We start from the raw sequence: 18,895 nt of genomic DNA on the forward strand, positions 1-18,895 counted from the left end.
CATCCATTTTTGTGCCCATTTTTGCATCTTTTTTTGGACCATTTTTTACATCCACATTTACGTTTGATTTGTCTCCATTTTTCCCATCTCATTTTGCACTATATTTTGCGTCATTTGTTTCATCCAATTTTGCATCATTTTTAACACCATCTCTTGCATCTAATGTTACATCATTTTGAGCATCCAAATTCGCATTTATATTTGCATCTTATGTTGAGTCATGTGTTGTGTCCAACTTTGCATCTTATTTTGTGTCTAATGGTACATTCAATTTAGAGCCATTTTTTACGTCTACTTTTGTATTTGTTTTTGCACCAAGTTTTGCATCCAATTTTAAGCTATTTTATGCCCCTTTTTGCACCATTTTTTTGTGTCTACTTGTGTCCAATGTTGCACCATTATTTACACCAACTTTTTCATCCAATTTTGCATTTTTTTGGTGTCTAGTTTTACATCGTTTTCACCATCCAAATTTGCATCTTTTTTTGCCTCATTTTGTGTCCACATTTGCATATAATTTTGTGTCTGAGTTCGAACCTAAATTTGCATGTGATTAGGAATCATTTTTTACATCCAATATGGCATCCTTGGTTTCACCTTTTTTCAGTCCCATTGTGCATCTTGTTTTATGTCTTTTCTTACATCTTTTTTTTTCTTTTTTTGCACCCAAGTTTGCATCCCAAATTTACACCGTTATTTGCATCATCATTTGGCATATTAATTTGTAACGTTTTTTGCTTCTTTTTAACGCTCAACTTTGCATCTTATTTTACATCTAGTCGTTGTCTTTTTTTGCATCTAATTTGGTGCTCATTTATGTGTCCTTGTTTTTGCCCAATTTGATATCCTTTTGTATGCCATGTTTTGTTCCCTTCTTTGTGTCAACTATTGCACAATTTTTCACTTCTAATTTAAAACACTTTGTATGTCAATTGTTTGCATTTTGTATTAATTCCTAGTTTAACATCCAATTTTACTTTCAATTTTGCATCCATGGTTACATCCGCATTTGACTTCTTATATAGAGTATATTTTTCTTTACATATATGACCCCCTTTATGGATTCATAGTGAAATATATGATAGTTTCTAAATATCATTAAAGCAGATATCACAATTCAAAATCATTTGTAAAGAAATTTAAGAGAAATTGACAACAGCCATCCAAAAAAATAACAATGTGTCATTAACAATTTTCAAAACATGTATAAAATAGCAACATAATACTAATAAAATAAGTATTATTTTTAATCAAAACAAGTAAAATTCAAATATGATTAACAAATCAAAATATTTCATGAATATCGTTATTCTACGATAAATTAACAACATACATATACATAAATCAAACTCATCGTATGATTACAAAATCAAAATGTCTCATTGATATAGGGTAAATTCACAACACCCATCTAAACATAACAATGTCATTCTACACAATAATTTCTTCATAAAAAACAATGCATGTGCATGCCTAGCTACCACCACCAAGATCATCCTCATGATCATCTTGACCATCCTCATTACTCTGATCCACATCATCACCAACACCGCAACTATCATCATCATCTCCTCCTTCACCACCATCATCCTCATCCTCATCCTCATCATCTCCTAATATATGTTGAACATAATTTGGATCATCGTCTTGGCAATCATTACCTATAGCATTCTGACAAAAAAAATCAATATTACATGTTAGTATTAATTACATAACACAACACATGTTTTTGTTATACAATGTTAACCATAAAATGAGGTAAGATATAATATCTAATAGTACTAAAAAATAAAATGAAAATATGGTTTAAAAGTATATTGGAAATCCAACTAAGATTACATACCATAGAGTCCATCCAAACAACAAATTCAACCCATCTCTTTTGTTGCAGCACCTCCTTTTCCAAATGATTTGGAGGTCTTCCATATTTTAGTTCCTATCAATCAGTAAATAGGGAGAAATTAGATAACAATGACTTTCTTCTAGTACAAAATTTATTAAAAAAATATCACATGTTTAATATACTTACAAAGGTTGTTATCAGTGCTTTTAAACCTTTATGGCCACTACGATGAGTGACTTTTGTCTTGGTTAACCTCGCCTTGGATGCCTTGTCCTTAAACATAAACCAATTCAATTTATTTTCACACAAATACATGTCTAAGATACTTATAAGTATTAATACATTCTAAATAATGTTTAATGAAAAATTCAATACCTGAATTTTTATTTCATATATCTTATTTATAACATTTTAATGATTACAATAATACTCTTGTTACCAAATATTGTCAGAAGAAATCTTACAAGACCGCTACCTAAGAACATTGGACAGTTGAATGCATTAGTTAACATGTTTGAAGAATTCTATCTTCAAATCTAGATCCATCTCATGTGATTCCCATATGTGGTATAAATTGTCTTGAAGGTACCTGCATCATTCGACACAAAGCTATTCAGCACAATCGTTAACAAAAAACATCACAACTGCACAATATGAACGGTGCATCAAAATTGGCATTCACACGTCTAAGGTCTTTTTGGCATATCTGGTGTGGGTATAAAAGGTTTCCATTAAATCTCGTAAGCCTTTTTAACTATTATAAATAAACCACTAAAGTAAAACAAACAAATCAGTTATAAGAACTGAAAAGAAAGCTTGAAAAAAGATTAACATTTTCTAAAAGGCAAACACTAGAACACACTTCAAAATACTTTTCCTAAAATACTTCTTCAACCTGGCATCAAATTTGAAGGGCATGGTCATATTTTAATATGAAGTCATACTATATTTTCAACCCTTCTATGTTGGCAAGTTAAAACTAATGTTCCACCAAGACTCCGGGATAGGGAGATGCATGTCTGGGGTGATGCACAGGGGGGGCGTGTGAGAGTACCCTCAAATTTTAGGTAAAATTAGGGGGCAGGGGGATATGGGGGTATATATTTTTTTTAATATATATATATATATATATATATATATATATATTCAATAATGAAAGGATAAATACATTGATCCGTACATGATTGAATTAAATAATGAAATACACTGATCCATACTCATTATTCATACTAATACATACATCATTCATTCATACACCACGAGATTCAATAATGAACTAGATTGATCCATATTCATCATTCATTATTCAACATTCTAGAATCTAAATTGATTTAAAAATTAAATTCATCATTCATCATTCTAGATTCTAAATTGATTTAAAATTTAAATTCGTGATTCTAGAATCTAATTAGTACTAACCAAAATAGACTATAGTAGATACTTAAGCCTGAAGATTGGAATAGTAAATTGATATAACTCAAACTCAAAAAAAGTAAAGAGTGAAATTCAAAGAATCAGTCTAAGGTCATCCATATCTAAAGTCAAGACTCGAAAGTTAAAACTGACGATTAAAAATGGCCAATGAGCATTTTAGGAGTGCCATGGAGGAGGAGGTGCAACAATTAATTGGTAAGTCAAATAGTGCTGCGCAGCAAGCTGAGTAGACATAAGCTTGGTAACTCGAATGAGTGAGTTAGAGATTGCAAATTAGTTTAGGTTTTGATATTTGTTATGTGTTGTTCTTTTTAATTTTAATTTTTTTTTATGGTTCTTTTATAATTTTTTTTAATTTCTATATTACAACAGTTACTAGAAAAAAAATTAAGCAAAACATGGCCCCCCTCAAAAGGGGTGCTTTTGGGCTTGGTGCTCTTGATTAAATGGTAGTTCCAAACCCTTATATATAATAGAGCCCAATGGAAACATCGCAATTCGCTCATTCCTGAAATCCTAAAAATTGTTATGTCTGATGCATTTTGAGTGGAATCTGAAATTTACTTTCTCCATATGAAGTAAAATGAGGTCAGAACCACTCTCAAACATCCTAAGTCAATTAATAGGGCCCTAGGGTTGAATGTTGAGCTTTCCCACTCATAAATTATTGTTTCAAGCAAAACTAAGGGGGAGCACCTAGCCCTTTTTAGGGGAGCTGCCCAAAAGCACCCCTTTTGGGGAGACACATCCCCACAGTAGGGAAATGTTTCCCCCTGCGTCTCCCTGTGTCTCCCTAAAAGGGGGCGTGGGGAAACGTATCCCTGAGCATCTTCCCATCCTAGGTGTGTGGGAAGCGTGGATACGTGCACCCCACCATAGGGGACACATCCTCATGGAACAATGGTTAAAATAAACTATTGTTTTCTTACAAAAGCAAAAAATGGATCAAAATTTTAACTATTTCGTATTTTATGTTTAGCACAATTGCAAGTCGTGTGGTAGTACTAAAATAGGATAGATAAACAGCAGTGTTTTTTATAATCACTACATAGTCGAATTCCTATCAATCTTATGTCGAAATGATGTAGCTTGAAGTATCTAAATGCAGTACCAAAGTAGAATTGATACCAATAACCAAACAAGGCAGTGACAGCACAAACAAAATTTGTTGTAGCATCAAACTACAGAACTGTATTATCTAAATTTTTTCCTGGTAGCACTCTCATTTCCGTAAAATGTTTTTAATTCCAATGAACAAAGACTTGCCTGACTCGATAACGAAATTGTGTTCCTTTGACATCAAGGATTTAGAAAAGGATTTAGAAAAGAATTTAAAAAGAACCAATCATAGTAGAAGGATCATTACAGGATCTAAATACTAAAAAATAATCACCATAAAAGAACACTAAACATTAAAAGTTAAAACTAAAGATTGGAGCATCTAAAGAACAGAACCTAATTATTGACAAAAACTAGACATTAAATGAAGGATCGTGGGATCTATGACCCAATGCCGATAAGAATACAAAATCAACTTCTGCATTCCCCTCATGACCCATCTGGATATGGACTTAAGGAGACCAGAACCAATCTTAATAGATTAATTACAGGATGTAACTGCACAAGCCTAGTACTCCATGAGTCTATCCCCCATCTACTTATACTAGATATAAACAACACGTTTGTAGAAAGTTAGAAAAATACATTGTACAATCAGGTTGAACTCAATACAGATTCAATTGGACCTACAACACATTCCAGCCACAAAGCTGGAAAGAGCACAATAAAAATAAAAGCAAACATTGAATCTTATCACTGTTGTGGATTTTGTCCTTAGAATGACATGAGACATTCCAAATATGATGCCCAATCTGATATGTTGGCTCTTCTAGCATGGATGCAAAGAGAAAGCAATTACAGTACTTGATCTGTTTTTTATAATATAAGACTATATTTTGCTAAGAAAACAAAGGTATACAAAAAAGCCCACATGCATTACATATCGAATATCATTCCTTCGGGAAAGCCCTAAAAGCCAAGTGTATGTGGAGACTAATATCAAAAGAGGACCTCTGGAATCAGATTCACATTCAGAGATATATTGAGCCCAATTCAGCAGAAGACTGGATTGGAAACCCAAACAAGTCAATCAACAATGCATCCATATTATTGAAAGTACTGACTATAACATTCCCTTTAATAGGCAGATTGCTGGCATGGAAGGTTTGCAATGAGGCTAAGGCGAAGATCAGTATAGACCCATGGATAAGCAGTGGAGCTGAGTACAAGCTACCAGAAGCAGTGATAAACTCTCTTCAATCTAGAGGAAGAGTAAGCAGATCGCAGAGTATTTGCTTATTTCACTCCTTTCGGAAAACCTATAAATTTTTTAAAGCAACTGCTACTTACGAATCATAAGTTTTTTAAAATAAATTCTACTTAGTTTCAGATTTTTAGATTTTTAAGGGGTTTTACCGACCCAGAAATAGAGATTCAATAAATGGAAGAGAAGCTTACTGATGGTGACATCGCCATCGGGGCTCTGGAGCATCTTGTCCATTCCCTTGGGGCCAAGTGAGGTGCGGAGGATTCTCGCAACGGACCTGGCGGCCGCAATGTTGGCCTTCTGAGCATCTAAGCCTCTGATTCGGGTCTTCTGCTCCTGCTCCTTTATTATGATAAATGGCCTCCCGTACTCATCAAATGCTAGCGCCATCCCTGCAAACAGTAACAGATTGCAGCACAGAGATTAAAACCTAAACATACAAGAGTGGCTGCTAAAAACACACTGGATTTTGAACCAGAAACCTGAAATGCGTGTACTCCTCTCTGTGTGGAAGACTGAATGTGCGGGTGGAAATCCATTGAAGTTAAAAATGGAACATACCTTGGCGCCGTCAATGGACTGAAGAACCAATCGTGGGGTTCGAGTGTTTGCTACTGGTGAAACCCTAATTCGCAAATCTCTGCAATCTCGTTTTCGCTCCCGCCCTGCGAAAAGCGAACAGATCCTCCTTCTTGTTCTAGAATGTAAACGAAGTTTGGGTTGGGAGGGGTTTTGTAAAGAAAAGTAAAGCTTTACCTTTTTTCAAAAATGCTAATTTCATAGTGAAAAACAGTAAATACATTCTTTTTATTTTCACATCACTAGTTAAGTAGCTATATGATGTTTTTGGTTCTTGGTTAGGTTGGAAAATATTTATAACTAGCATTTGCACCACATGTTGCAAAGGAAACGCCGTAAGGCAATGATATAAGAAACAATAGCATAGAAGAAAGAAGTCAAAATTTTATGCAAATGACATAAGAAACAATAGCATAGAAGAAAGAAGTCCAAATTTTATGCAATTTTGTTTCTTTACTGGTGTTTATTTTTTATCATCAACAAATGCCTAGATCAGCTATCCAGATTACCAAGAACCTCGCGTTTGAAGGCGTTGCCACAATCCCACAAAGCTCATTTCGATGATCACTGAGAAGGGAATTGTTGTGAGAGATGCAAATTGTTTCCATTGTTTATTGAATGGACTCTGTTCTTGCACTAATTATTGTAACGCTAATTGCAAATCGTCTCATACAAAATAGTGTGACTGCAAGCATAAGCAATTACTTGCCTTTTGTGACAAGCATATGTTTGATAGAGAAAAATGGACAAATGCAAAAGCAGAGGGGATTAGTAAAATATTTGATGTGTATCAGTTTCTGTTCGGTGTAATCTAGGGTGCATACATAGCAAAAACATACCTAGATAGTTAGTGACATTTTCATAAGACAGATTGAATTTCTACTTGATTCATTTCTTCATATCGGCCATAATTTTACAAAAAATGTTGAATAGGGGTTACATTGAGTATATTATTGCTGGTTACATTGAGTATAGTATTGCTAGCAATTTGCATAATGCAGTGTTGTTGGGTGGTATGCCAATGGTGACACATCATGTGATCATATTTCATTGATATAGACGGTATTTCGAGCATAGTTATTTAAGGTTATGTGTAGAAGATTTGAAGAGAAGCTATACATGGCAGATTCTACCTGCCAGGGATATATCATGCATTTTACAGTCACGGCCGATTCTATGGATATTGGAAATGAGCGTAAGGCTAAGCTCTCCCTTATGTATCACATTTGATTTCCTTCTCATGGGAGATGTAAGTCTTGTTGAAGCAGTTGATCGTGAGAATTGGGCAAGAAACCTTTTGCATGTAGTTTCCAAGCATGATATTGTTCCTTGGATGCTTCTTGCAACGCTTGAGGGAATTGTTGAGCCTTTGACTGTTATTTTGCCATATTGGCATGGAAAATTCCCATATTTTTCTATTCAAGAGGCTTCTAGGATTCTTCTTAATAATGCCCTGTAGTATACTTCGACAGTGTCACAAAGAGAAGCCCATACAGACCTATTGGCACTTCTGTGTTCTGCTCAAGCCATGGCGCGGCTTGTATCGACAATTCTGACACCACCTCAGCAATGGAGCAAGTTTGGAAGTGGTTCGAAGGTATGTGTGTTCTCAAGACTTCTTACAAAAATAAGAGGGTAGCATTGACTTCAAAAGGAAACAATCTGTCAAATCCCTATAATGGATGTGCCATTTCAAAACAAAAAGCAATGCTACCAAGGGATTGGAAAAATTTACTCAAGGAGGGCAAGAGATTTGCAAATGTTAAGATATCCCAATTATCGGAGCAGATAGAAAAGTAGGGTCGGTTCTAAAGAACGTATTTTTCTCTAGGTAAACAAATCACCTACAAGACTTTGGGAGAGAATGAAAATCCTCAGCCATGAACATATTGCACTTCTGTTGGATAACGTATTTTTCTCTAGGTAAACAAATCACCTACAAGACTTTGGGAGAGAATGAAAATCCTCAGCCATGAACATATTGCACTTCTGTTGGATACGTCACTAATGCATAGATTCGATTCTTTGGTTGACCAGGATATTAACATCATAATTCCTACTCAAATTTTGCATGGCAGAATCCTTAAACACTGCATATTTTGCAAATGACAGATATGGTGGAAATTCATATATCTGTATTGTTCAGAGTTTTAAGAAGCACATGTATCTAAGAATCCAGGAACCTGAGTTAAGAGAAACGAGAAGTTTAGGGATCTGTTTTAAAGGTCATTATGCAAGCAAAGAAATCAAAAGCAGGTACCAGGGATATATGAATGACTTTTCAGCTTGTGAAAGTTGAAGAATACCAATTTCCTTTCTACTACACAATTATAGTGCTCTTGTGCATCTTGTTTCAAATATCACTAATGATGATTTGCACTTTCTACTTGCACATTATTCAGATGAGTTTAATCACTCGGAGGCTGGTCGGGAATTGGCAAAAATCTCATGCTTTCTCTCATTGATTAGGCACCCCAGATCAACTAGGTTGTGGACTTAGTAGAAAAGTTATGAATATTTTGAAAGGTTTGGGCTCGCAATTTGGTAACTTTCACATTCTGAGCGATGAAGAAGTGCACAAGGGAATGAAAAGCAGTGAATTGAAGAAAATGTTTGAATAACATAGCTTTCTTCCTAATGTTGACAAAATTGTTGCATAAAAAGAAACCGCACCTGAATCAAAATCTGATGCTAAATTCTGAGGATCTGGTATAACAGTAGATTCTACACAAAATGGTGAAACCATCTGAGCTCTTCATCAGTAAGTGAATCATGGAAAGGTTTCAATATCATGTTTTTTTGAGGCATCTCTATTAGAGATCTTAGTTCCTGGTCGGAAGCTACAAAACAGAGCTTTGCATGGAGATCTTGTTTTGTTTAGAATCTAGTTTCATGGTTTCAATTTGCATTGATATGGAAAATTAATTGTTGGTACCATCTTGATGAAGATCCCAAGTGTTTGAAGTAGTTACCAATACCTTTGTAACATGAAAAGGGGTTAGTTCTGCATTATGACCGGATGACTCTCTCACTAGATGATTGGGTCATTACAGTAGCATTTAATTTTATGTTACAATGGTTAAGTTTTGAGACTGGAGAAATTCTTGATACAGCAGATAAAGCTCATGATGGGGATATCACTGATATGGTTTAGGCACCTCAGCCTCTTGCAACATAAAGTGGTCTCACAACTATTTCAGCTACGACCAGCAATGACAAAAAGGTGAAATTTTGGAGTTGTCTCTGTTTAATTGAATGGACTGTGTGCCTTGACAAAAAAGTAAGTGACCTGTTGAGGTAACATATGAACAACTCAATTACGAACACCTAGCAGAAATATCTTCTCATTATTAATTATGGATATTCTACATGGAAAATGAAGTAGATAATGTAGCTCTGAGATGATGAGAAAATTATTTGTTGAATATAGAATGTTAAGGTAAAGAATTTAGTTAAGAGGTGAAAAATATATTCCTCCAAAATAGGATAAAGGACAGCTGGTGAAGATAGGTGGCAGAGGATCAGTAGGCAGAAGATTACTTAAGATTTAAAGGGAGATTTTGAGACAATATTTGAGCAACCCATCACAGGAATAAAGGAAACCATTCAGTAATCAAGGAAGGATTTTCTAGATCTCTTGCCACTGATCAGATATTTTACTCATTCTTAGTTTATTGTTAGATTTATTTTCTAAACACTTGTAACAGCTTGAGAAATATGTTGGTCTATACATTCTTTCGTTTGTAATGGAATAGGGGCTCGCTTTTGGGGTACCAAAAAGACTTGTACTCTCTAAAAAGCTTGATATTTCAGAGTTTTAATCAAAAGGCTTCTGGCTTTAACAATTTCTACTCATATTTTGGGCAAAATCAACCAAAAAAAATCAAAAGTGGTGTCATTAAACAACTGTGTTAATGCATTATCAGGTGACACCTTATCTCTAATTTTATCAGTACAAGTAAGATATTTAATATCACAATGTAGGGTTTGATTAATCTATTTCTGCACCAAAAAACCAGGTGAATATACTAAGTGGATACTTGGACGATGTAACTCTCCTTTTTTGTAATTATATAAGCCAGCATTTTCTCAAGTTCAATCGATCCTGTCAAACACCTAAACTGATTGTATTTTCAATGAACATGGAGTAGACTGATCTGTGTCACAAGGGCATAAAGTGGAAGTGTGATGTAACTACATAGAAACTGCACAGCAACCCTAGACACAAACACAAGCAACCCAAGGTAATCCTTATCAGATGTGTAATTAGGTCACTCTCAATATTCTCCTTACACATATTAAAGCTGCAAAACAATCAACTAGTGCTAAGTAAAAGAAGAGATAATGATATTAAATAAATAAAAAACAAACAGTTAAAATGATGAAGTTTGCTCGGAAGTTAGAATGTCCTTTACATGTACCCAAAAAAATATAAATTAGCACACTAGTCTATTGTTGCATACTTACCCTGTGATAATTCTTACTATGATGAAAGTAAACCTCTCATGAAAACAAGATCTCAGGCCAAATTCGTACTGCAAGAATGAAGTCAAATTTAAATAAGGTGCACATAGGGATCAGAATTGAAACTTTTTAGCTGTGTAAACTAAAATTGATTTAAAACACCTAGCACTGCAATATGTTACCACTGTTATATAGTAAATCCAATGATTCTACATGCAAAAGTTCATTCTTTACTAAATGAACATAGTGCTTACCCATATCCACAAGAAGAAAGCAAGCTAGAAAGCACTCTGCAGAACATAAGATAAGTTTGCTAACCATCAAAGCATTGTCATTTCCATGAATATTCAGTAAACAGGATTCAGAAATCAAATTTGGCAATGAGGCATTGGCGTGAAAAGCATTTTGATACCTGGAACAGAGTGAAATGGATCAAGAAAAGAACAAGTTTAGGACTACTGAACCAAAAAAAGTTCATCTGTTGGCTGCACTATGGGAGTTCCTTGACCTACAGCATGCCTCTCTTGAATTTCTAAGGCCATCTCTGTTATTATAAATTGTAGTTTTGTGCTGACCAACAAAACCGTCTGTGCATTTTCAAAATCGAATGGCAATAAGCCCGAAGAATTCAATCAATAAACAAACTTTCCAGGCCATTAACTCACATCATCAATAAGACAATCCTATTAGTCTAAGGCTTCTGTTTACTTACAGCTAAGGGAACAAAAGAGAGCCAAAAGTACGCATACCATCCTGCTCAGAGAAACACATCCAATCCAAAAGAAAATATTAATTGAACAAAAGCGAAAACTGCTTTATGAATATGCAAAATTATGTCTTTGGCGGGAGAGATGAGTCTTGAAGACTTACCATACACATTAAGAAGCAAAAAAATTACAGCAAAAGCCCACAAGGAAGGACTGCAGATAATGCATCAAAAGGCCTCTGTTTAGGTAAAATTCAAGGGGATTTTCAAAACATTCGAAGAAGTTGACATAGCAAGGCCCAAGAAGGAAACCTAATATTATTTCTGAAGATCAAAGCTTTTGTGAACAGGGAAATCTTTACTAACCTGATTCCAACCACCCTCTTGAATTCATCATCCAATGACCTCTTGATATATTTATGAAAATCAAACTTGCTATTTGGGGTCAAGTGAGCCTATACAGTTCCAATAAATAAATAAAATTATAGTACTAATCAGATTCCTTATACAAATGATGTGGGTGCTGATTTTGAGATGTGGAAAATTTGTCTTTTTACCTTGTATCTCCAATAGTGAATTTTGGAATTTCAATTTTTTATTTTCCTCAATGAATTCTTCAATGGTAACAAAATTATAATTAAATACCTACTAGAATTGCAAACAAATTCCAAATTAAAAACATTCAAATTAAAACATTCTCAGAAAAATCGAAATCAAATAGTTAATAAAAATAAATATGATCACCCCATTGTTTTCTATTATTATATTAATAACAAATAGAGAAAGCAGAGACAATATTCCAAGGACGAAATGTTATGGGAGTTAAATTTTCCAAAAACTCACTTAGAAATTCAGATTGTTGCAAATCTGCAGCCCTATTTTATGTTGTACGTTTCGAGTGTTTAATGTACATATTTAGCGAAATAGTTTTTCTGGATTGTTCTCCTCTGAATAAGATTTGGAACTATTCCTACTGGGCTTGAATTTGTGCACTAAATATCAAGATATGGCGCCAGAAATATGGGGTGTTGCAATAATCCTCCAGGCTTATTTATTTTTCTGTTTTTTTATTACGTAAATGAATTATATGATATGAAATTTATAGATTACAAAACTTGCTTTCAACCTTCTTGACTTAAATTAAATCTGTTTTCAATCCAATATGGAGTCTAGCTCAACATGATGTCATCTCAGTCTCACTCTCTCAAAGTGTAAACTGAAATTCCCCTTAAAGGTGAAAACCCCCAAGGCAAAAGGATATATTAATTCAACAAAAGCGAAAAATGCTTTATGAATATGCAAAATTATGTCTTTGGCGGGAGAGATGAGTCTTGAAGACTTACCATACACATTAAGAAGCAAAAAAATTATAGCAAAAGGCCACAAGGAAGGACTGCAGATAATGCATCAAAAGGCCTCTGTTTAGGTAAAATTCAAGGGGATTTTCAAAACATTCCAAGAAGTTGACATAGCAAGGCCCAAGAAGGAAACCTAATATTATTTCTGAAGACCAAAGATTTTGTGAACAGTGAAATCTTTACTAACCTGATTCCAACCACCCTCTTGAAGTCATCATCGAATGACCTCTTGATATATTTACGAAAATCAAAATTGCTATTTGGGGTCAAGTGAGCCTATACAGTTCCAATAAATAAATAAAATTACAGTACTAATGCCAAATTCGTACTGCAAGAATGAAGTCAAATTTAAATAAGGTGCATAGAGGGATCAGAATTGAAACTTTTTAGCTGTGTAAACTAAAATTGATTTAAAACACCTAGCACTGCAATATGTTACCATTGTTATAATAGTAAATCCAATGATTCTACATGCAAAAGTTCATTCTTTACTAAATGAACATAGTGCTTACCCATATCCACAAGAAGAAAACAAGCTGGAAAGCACTCTGCAGAACATAAGGTAAGTTTGCTAACCATCAAAGCATTGTCATTTCCATGAATATTCAGTAAACAGGATTCAAAAATAGAATTTGTCAATGAGGCATTGGTGTGAAAAGCATTTTGATACCTGGAACAGAGTGAAATGGATCAAGAAAAGAACAAGTTTAGGACGACTGAACCAAAAAAGTTCATCTGTTGGCTGCACTATGGGAGTTCCTTGAACTACAGCATGCCTCTCTTGAATTTCTAAGGCCATCTCTGTTATTATAAATTGTAGTTTTAGCGAAATAGTTTTTCTGGATTGTTCTCCTCTGAATAAGCTTTGGAACTATTCCTACTGGGCTTGAATTTGTGCACTAAATATCAAGATATGGCGCCAGAAAGATGGGGTGTTGCAATAATCCTCAAGGCTTATTTATTTTTTTCTGTTTTTTTATTACGTAAATGAATTATATGACATGAAATTTATAGATTACAAAACTTGCTTTCAACCTTCTTGACTTAAATTAAATCTGTTTTCAATCCAATATGGAGTCTAGCTCAACATGATGTCATCTCAGTCTCACTCTCTCAAAGTGTAAACTGAAATTCCTCTTAAAGGTGAAAACCCAAGGCCAAAGAAAATATTAATTGAACAAAAGCGAAAACTGCTTTATGAACATTGAATATGCAAAATTACCAATGCAATCTAAGCAGATCAGTGAAATACATAAAACAAATATTGTCAAGTTCAACCCATGTAACGATTTTACAAGGAGGTTCTATCTAAAACAGCATAAATTTGTTGTTCAAATTAGTTTCAGAGTATTTGGGGGATAGACTACAAGAAGAAACATGGTGGATATGAGTGGTTTTGAGTATCCGTTACCTGCTTTCAATTTTTCAAGCGCTTCAGATAGAGCCTTTTTATTTCTTCCGGAGAGCCACTGTAAATATAATGAGCATCTAAGCCTCTGATTCGGGTCTTCTGCTCCTGCTCCTTTATTATGATAAATGGCCTCCCGTACTCATCAAATGCCAGCGCCATCCCTGCAAACAGTAACAGATTGCAGCACAGAGATTAAAACCTAAACATACAAGAGTGGCTGCTAAAAACACACTGGATTTTGAACCAGAAACCTGAAATGCGTGTACTCCTCTCTGTGTGGAAGACTGAATGTGCGGGTGGAAATCCATTGAAGTTAAAAATGGAACATACCTTGGCGCCGTCAATGGACTGAAGAACCGATCGTGGGGTTCGAGTGTCTGCTACTGGTGAAACCCTAATTCACAAATCTCTGCAATCTCGTTTTCGCTCCCGCCCTGCGAAAAGCGAACAGATCCTCCTTCTTGTTCTAGAACGTAAATGAAGTTTGGGTTGGGAGGGGTTTTGTAAAGAAAAGTAAAGCTTTACCTTTTTTCAAAAATGCTAATTTCATAGTGAAAAACAGTAAATACATTCTTTTTATTTTCACATCACTAGTTAAGTAGCTATATGATGTTTTTGGTTCTTGGTTAGGTTGGAAAATATTTATAATAATATAATTTTATGGTTGTTGTTTAAGTTTATTAGGTGTTATTAAAACAATAAATACATTTTTTTTATTTTCACATCACTAAAGAAGTAACTATATAATGTTTTTGGTTATTGGTTAGGTTAGAAAATATTTATAATAATAATAATATAATTTTACGGTTGTTGTTTAAGTTTATTAGGTGTAATTTTTTTTAATTTCAATTTAATAATTTTTAAATGGAAAAATATGATTTTAATTTGGTTGTATTGAAAATATTTATATGTTTTTACATATAAGGTGGGTGCAAACAAAGGAGAATATATAGTAAGTCTATTTAATAGTTAATAACAAGTGTTAATTTCTTAAAATTATATGATAAATTTGAAAGGAGTAGGGTATGTATCTTTTTTCGGGTGAAATATATTAAAATTATTGTGTGAATGGGGTTGTAAGACCCTATATTTTCATCTTGGGAAAATATAGTCCTCTCTTAGCCACTTGCATAGTTTAGATTGTCATAAGCAAAGTAGGTACATTGTCTTAAGATGTAAACATTTCATTTTAAGCAGTGTCATAATGTGGTTTCAGCGAAGCATTAAAAGATGGAATGAGCATGCACATTTGGGATGCTAGTGTTATATTCAGCTTGAGGCATGATTGCACGTCTAAGAAGACTCTAACAAGGGTTGCAGAGGAGAGTTTGGGGGATTGTAGTCTCACTTAGAAGTGTATACAAGCAAGTTAAGCCCTATGAGAAGTTGTGAAACAAAATTAAGGGATTTGACAAGTTGCACGAAGGCAACTTAGTAGTGGTACTAAGTGAGCAATCCTTGATTCAACTTGATACTCTCTCCTTGGCACTACCACTTTGTAAGATGGAGAAGAAATGTGAAATAGATGTGCAACCCACTAAAGAAGTTGAAGGTTGTTGTAATGTATATCGGTGGTTATGTCATGATGTGAAAGGAAGTGTTGGAACTTGGAAGGTGACCATTAGAGTAGATTTACCATGGAGTGCAAGGAGGTGCAAGGATCTGATAAGGAGGGAACTACACAAATCTAACAAGTAGGCCATATTGGGTTAGGATATTACTATTTTGGGACATCCAAAGTTGAAGGTGCATTTTATGGAGGTGCAGTCGAAGTGCTTGGGTGTGTGCCACAGCGTAAGGGTATCTAGGACTTTTAGTGTGTGTTAGTGGTGTTAGTGCATTGTGTTTGATCAACACTAGCTAGAATGTGTTCCATGAAGGAAAAAATCCCACAAATTTGGGATGACTTAACCATTTGGCATTTAAGGTGTGTTATGTCCTAGTTTTGAGGAGACAATTAGAACCATCTTAGAGTGTGATGGGTTGTGCCATGGACTTGGGTCCACTTATATGGGTTGAGGTGTAAAGGTACCGTGTGAGTTGAGGAAAATGATTACAATGCTTACCTATATAAAGTGTTTATGATATAAGATTAATAAGTTTTTGTTAGAGAATGGAAGAGGAGGATAAGAAAAGAGAGGCATTAAGGTATGTTGTAAATCAATCAAAAGGAACGAACTTGTTAATCTTATTAGCAAGATTGTTCAAGTTGTCTCTTCAATAGGAGTGAATTTTGGCTAGGACTAGGGAGTTAAGCATTGATTGGGTACTCTGGAAATCCAAGACCTAACATATCCAAGCTAGTCCATTAAATAGATTCATCTTGGGCAAGGGTTGTTAAGGCTAAGGTGCAAATATCCCCTCTGCTCAAACTATTTAACATGCAAAGTTGGATCTGATTCTTCAACTTGTCCTGACGATGAACCACACTGGTTGGTTCGAAACGCCTAAACAAATGATATATCTTGTGATTAACGCTGGAAAAATTTCTCGTAAACTACACATTAAGAAAGTTTGTGCACTCCTATATGGATAAACATGCTTATCATCTTTCATGAGTTTCATCAAATATTTAACATATTATTCATCAACTTTATTTAGATATTCATCATCTCCAATTAACAAATATACATTAAGCAAGTTCATGCACTCTTATATCGATAACATGCTTATTATTTTTCATGAGTTTCATTAAAGATTTAACATATTATTCATCAACTTTGGATTTGGCGAGGATGAATTCTAGTATATTACCAAGTGTGTTTTTTTCAATTGTAGTTCTTACTTTCATGATTAATTTGGTTGTAATTTTTACTTCCACGATTAATTTAGTCTAAGTTCTCTAGGTAGTCATTAATGATCTATTCAGTGCTATGTGGGGGTTTTACTTTTCAACAAATATGAAGTATCTATGTTACATTGGGACCTAGTGACCTTGTTGAAAAACCCTAGCAAACATCTTTGAAACCATTTACTAGCACTAGTTGAACTTGAGATATCTCAAAAACTAAAAGGAACAAATAAGGGTTGCTTTGCCAATCCACTCATAACCTAATCCACTTTGGTGTACTTATATTCTCAAAGTGAATCAAATACCAAGAATGATCTATGTCTGCTAAAACCTATAATCACAATGTTTCCCTAATAGCAACTAAAAACTTCTATACCCAGTTGTTGAACTTTTGCAACCAATTATAAACCTTCAACAAGAAGTAGTTTTCTAACGAGAATTATTGCCATATCTTCCTTGGTTTTACGAGGAAAAAGAAATAAAATTTCATTTGTTATCAAAGGTAAACCAAATTCATTATTTGCATACTTCCAAACCTAGGGTTTCGTATCCAAAGTAGATCCTAACCACATCAATGAAACAAACTTTGTTTTTATGTATCATCCAAACATTATGTACAATTACAAACTCACCTCTAATCCATTGTTTATAAAAATGTTGAATATTTTCATACATGATATACTGAACAGTTGGACAATGAAAATAGTTGTCATCGCTATTCTTCCATTTATATGCTTTTTGCAACTTATTTGAAAGAGCAATTTTGTCCCAACAATTAGACTTGTAGCATAAAGAACATGGTTAATACATATGATTAGACCAAAAACTAGTTACTACCAAAATTCAACCAAAAAAAATATTACTACATAAAAATAGAATTAAAAACAAAAAATATAAAAACAAAAATTTCCCAAATTAAAAATAAATAAATGATAAACTTTTTTTTTACCAAAATTTAGTGATTTTTTTGGTGCTAATACTAACATCACCATTACAACAAGATATTTTTCTAGTGCTAATACTGCCATTACAACAAGATATAAGAGGGATATAATGCAAAAAGTTTAATAATAATATGTATGTAGAAGATGGTCTTCAGACTGGTGAATTCATGATAATCAATGGGACTACAGTCAAAATAATTGGATGTTATTTAATTTTTTACATAGATTGTCAAAATAATTGCATAAATCGGTTTTTTTTAACCAAAATTTAACAAAAACTTTGCTAGTGCTAACATTAGAACCACCATTACAACAAGATATCTTTCTAGTGTTGACAACACCATTATAGTAAGATACCTCAAGAGAGACAGAAAATCTAAAAAGTATGATAGTAATACGTATCCAGAAGATGGTATTGAAACTAGTAATTGTTCACGAATCCATAAGATTGTAAGGTCATTCTCATTATCATAATCATTGTCATCATCATCACATCCTTGTCATTGTTATTGCCATCATTACATTATCATCATAATCACCATTCATGCCATCATCATCATCATTATGGACATTGTTTGCAATTGTTCATAATTGTAGATGTTGTAAGAAATATCATCAACCCAAAAAAGGTGATCAGTGCTAGAAAAGGGTTGTTTAGGACACATTGATATACGTAAGAGAAATAACAACTCTATTTTTGAGAGATGATCGATGATGATCATCATCACCACCATTATCATCGTCATTGTCATTTTTATCATCCCCATCATCATCATTAATGTAATTTCTATCGACATTGTTGTAATCATCATCATCATTCATGCCATTATAGTTTTTGATGATGACCTAGATGAAAATGATGATGATGACACCAAAGATAATTCTTATGATTATGACAATGACAACATCTAAAATTGGGAAGATTTGCCAACGTCATTAGCATCGTCATCATCATAATCATTGCCATCATCATCATTGTCATTGTAACCACTATCGTCTTTATCATCATAATCACAATTCATGTCATCGCCATCATCTT

General features: G+C 33.9%; 1 protein-coding gene across 22 annotated transcripts; it reads right to left on the reverse strand.

Annotated features, from left to right (window-relative positions):
* Positions 1 to 1,265: 1,265 nt before the first annotated feature.
* On the reverse strand, positions 1,266 to 14,753 carry LOC149189735 (uncharacterized). Of its 22 annotated transcripts, none has more exons than XM_089411913.1 (11): positions 14,452 to 14,749; positions 14,122 to 14,282; positions 11,719 to 11,807; positions 11,517 to 11,566; positions 11,359 to 11,399; positions 10,901 to 11,058; positions 10,650 to 10,717; positions 2,308 to 2,432; positions 2,030 to 2,116; positions 1,844 to 1,936; positions 1,266 to 1,671 (listed from the first exon to the last, which is right to left on the reverse strand). In XM_089411913.1, exons 8-11 carry the CDS (start codon positions 2,353 to 2,355, stop codon positions 1,474 to 1,476), a joined length of 426 nt encoding a protein of 141 aa, XP_089268039.1. In that variant the 5' UTR covers positions 2,356 to 2,432; positions 10,650 to 10,717; positions 10,901 to 11,058; positions 11,359 to 11,399; positions 11,517 to 11,566; positions 11,719 to 11,807; positions 14,122 to 14,282; positions 14,452 to 14,749; the 3' UTR covers positions 1,266 to 1,473. The 22 variants fall into 22 exon arrangements, 21 of the variants coding, with proteins under 21 accessions (XP_089268039.1, XP_089268029.1, XP_089268037.1 ...); XM_089411903.1 differs by having other exon boundaries at positions 10,901 to 11,233; XM_089411911.1 differs by lacking the exon at positions 11,719 to 11,807 and having other exon boundaries at positions 10,901 to 11,233.
* Between the last annotated feature and the right edge of the window lie 4,142 nt (positions 14,754 to 18,895).

The sequence above is a fragment of the Pinus tabuliformis genome, chromosome 3_1 (genome assembly GCF_031772625.1).
Source record: "Pinus tabuliformis cultivar Carrire ecotype Pingquan chromosome 3_1, CPIR1, whole genome shotgun sequence".
NCBI classification, from domain to species: Eukaryota; Viridiplantae; Streptophyta; class Pinopsida; order Pinales; family Pinaceae; genus Pinus; species Pinus tabuliformis.

Bases quoted from the DNA above. Each gene is read 5' to 3' on its own strand.
- LOC149189735 (XM_089411919.1), bottom strand. From the start codon at position 2,355: ATGTTAACTAATGCATTCAACTGTCCAATGTTCTTAGGTAGCGGTCTT. The intron at 1,937-2,029 runs GTAAGTATATTA...ACTGATTGATAG, and splicing joins AAGCACTGATAACAACCTTT to GAACTAAAATATGGAAGACC. The intron at 1,672-1,843 runs GTATGTAATCTT...TTTTTTTGTCAG, and splicing joins TTGTTTGGATGGACTCTATG to AATGCTATAGGTAATGATTG.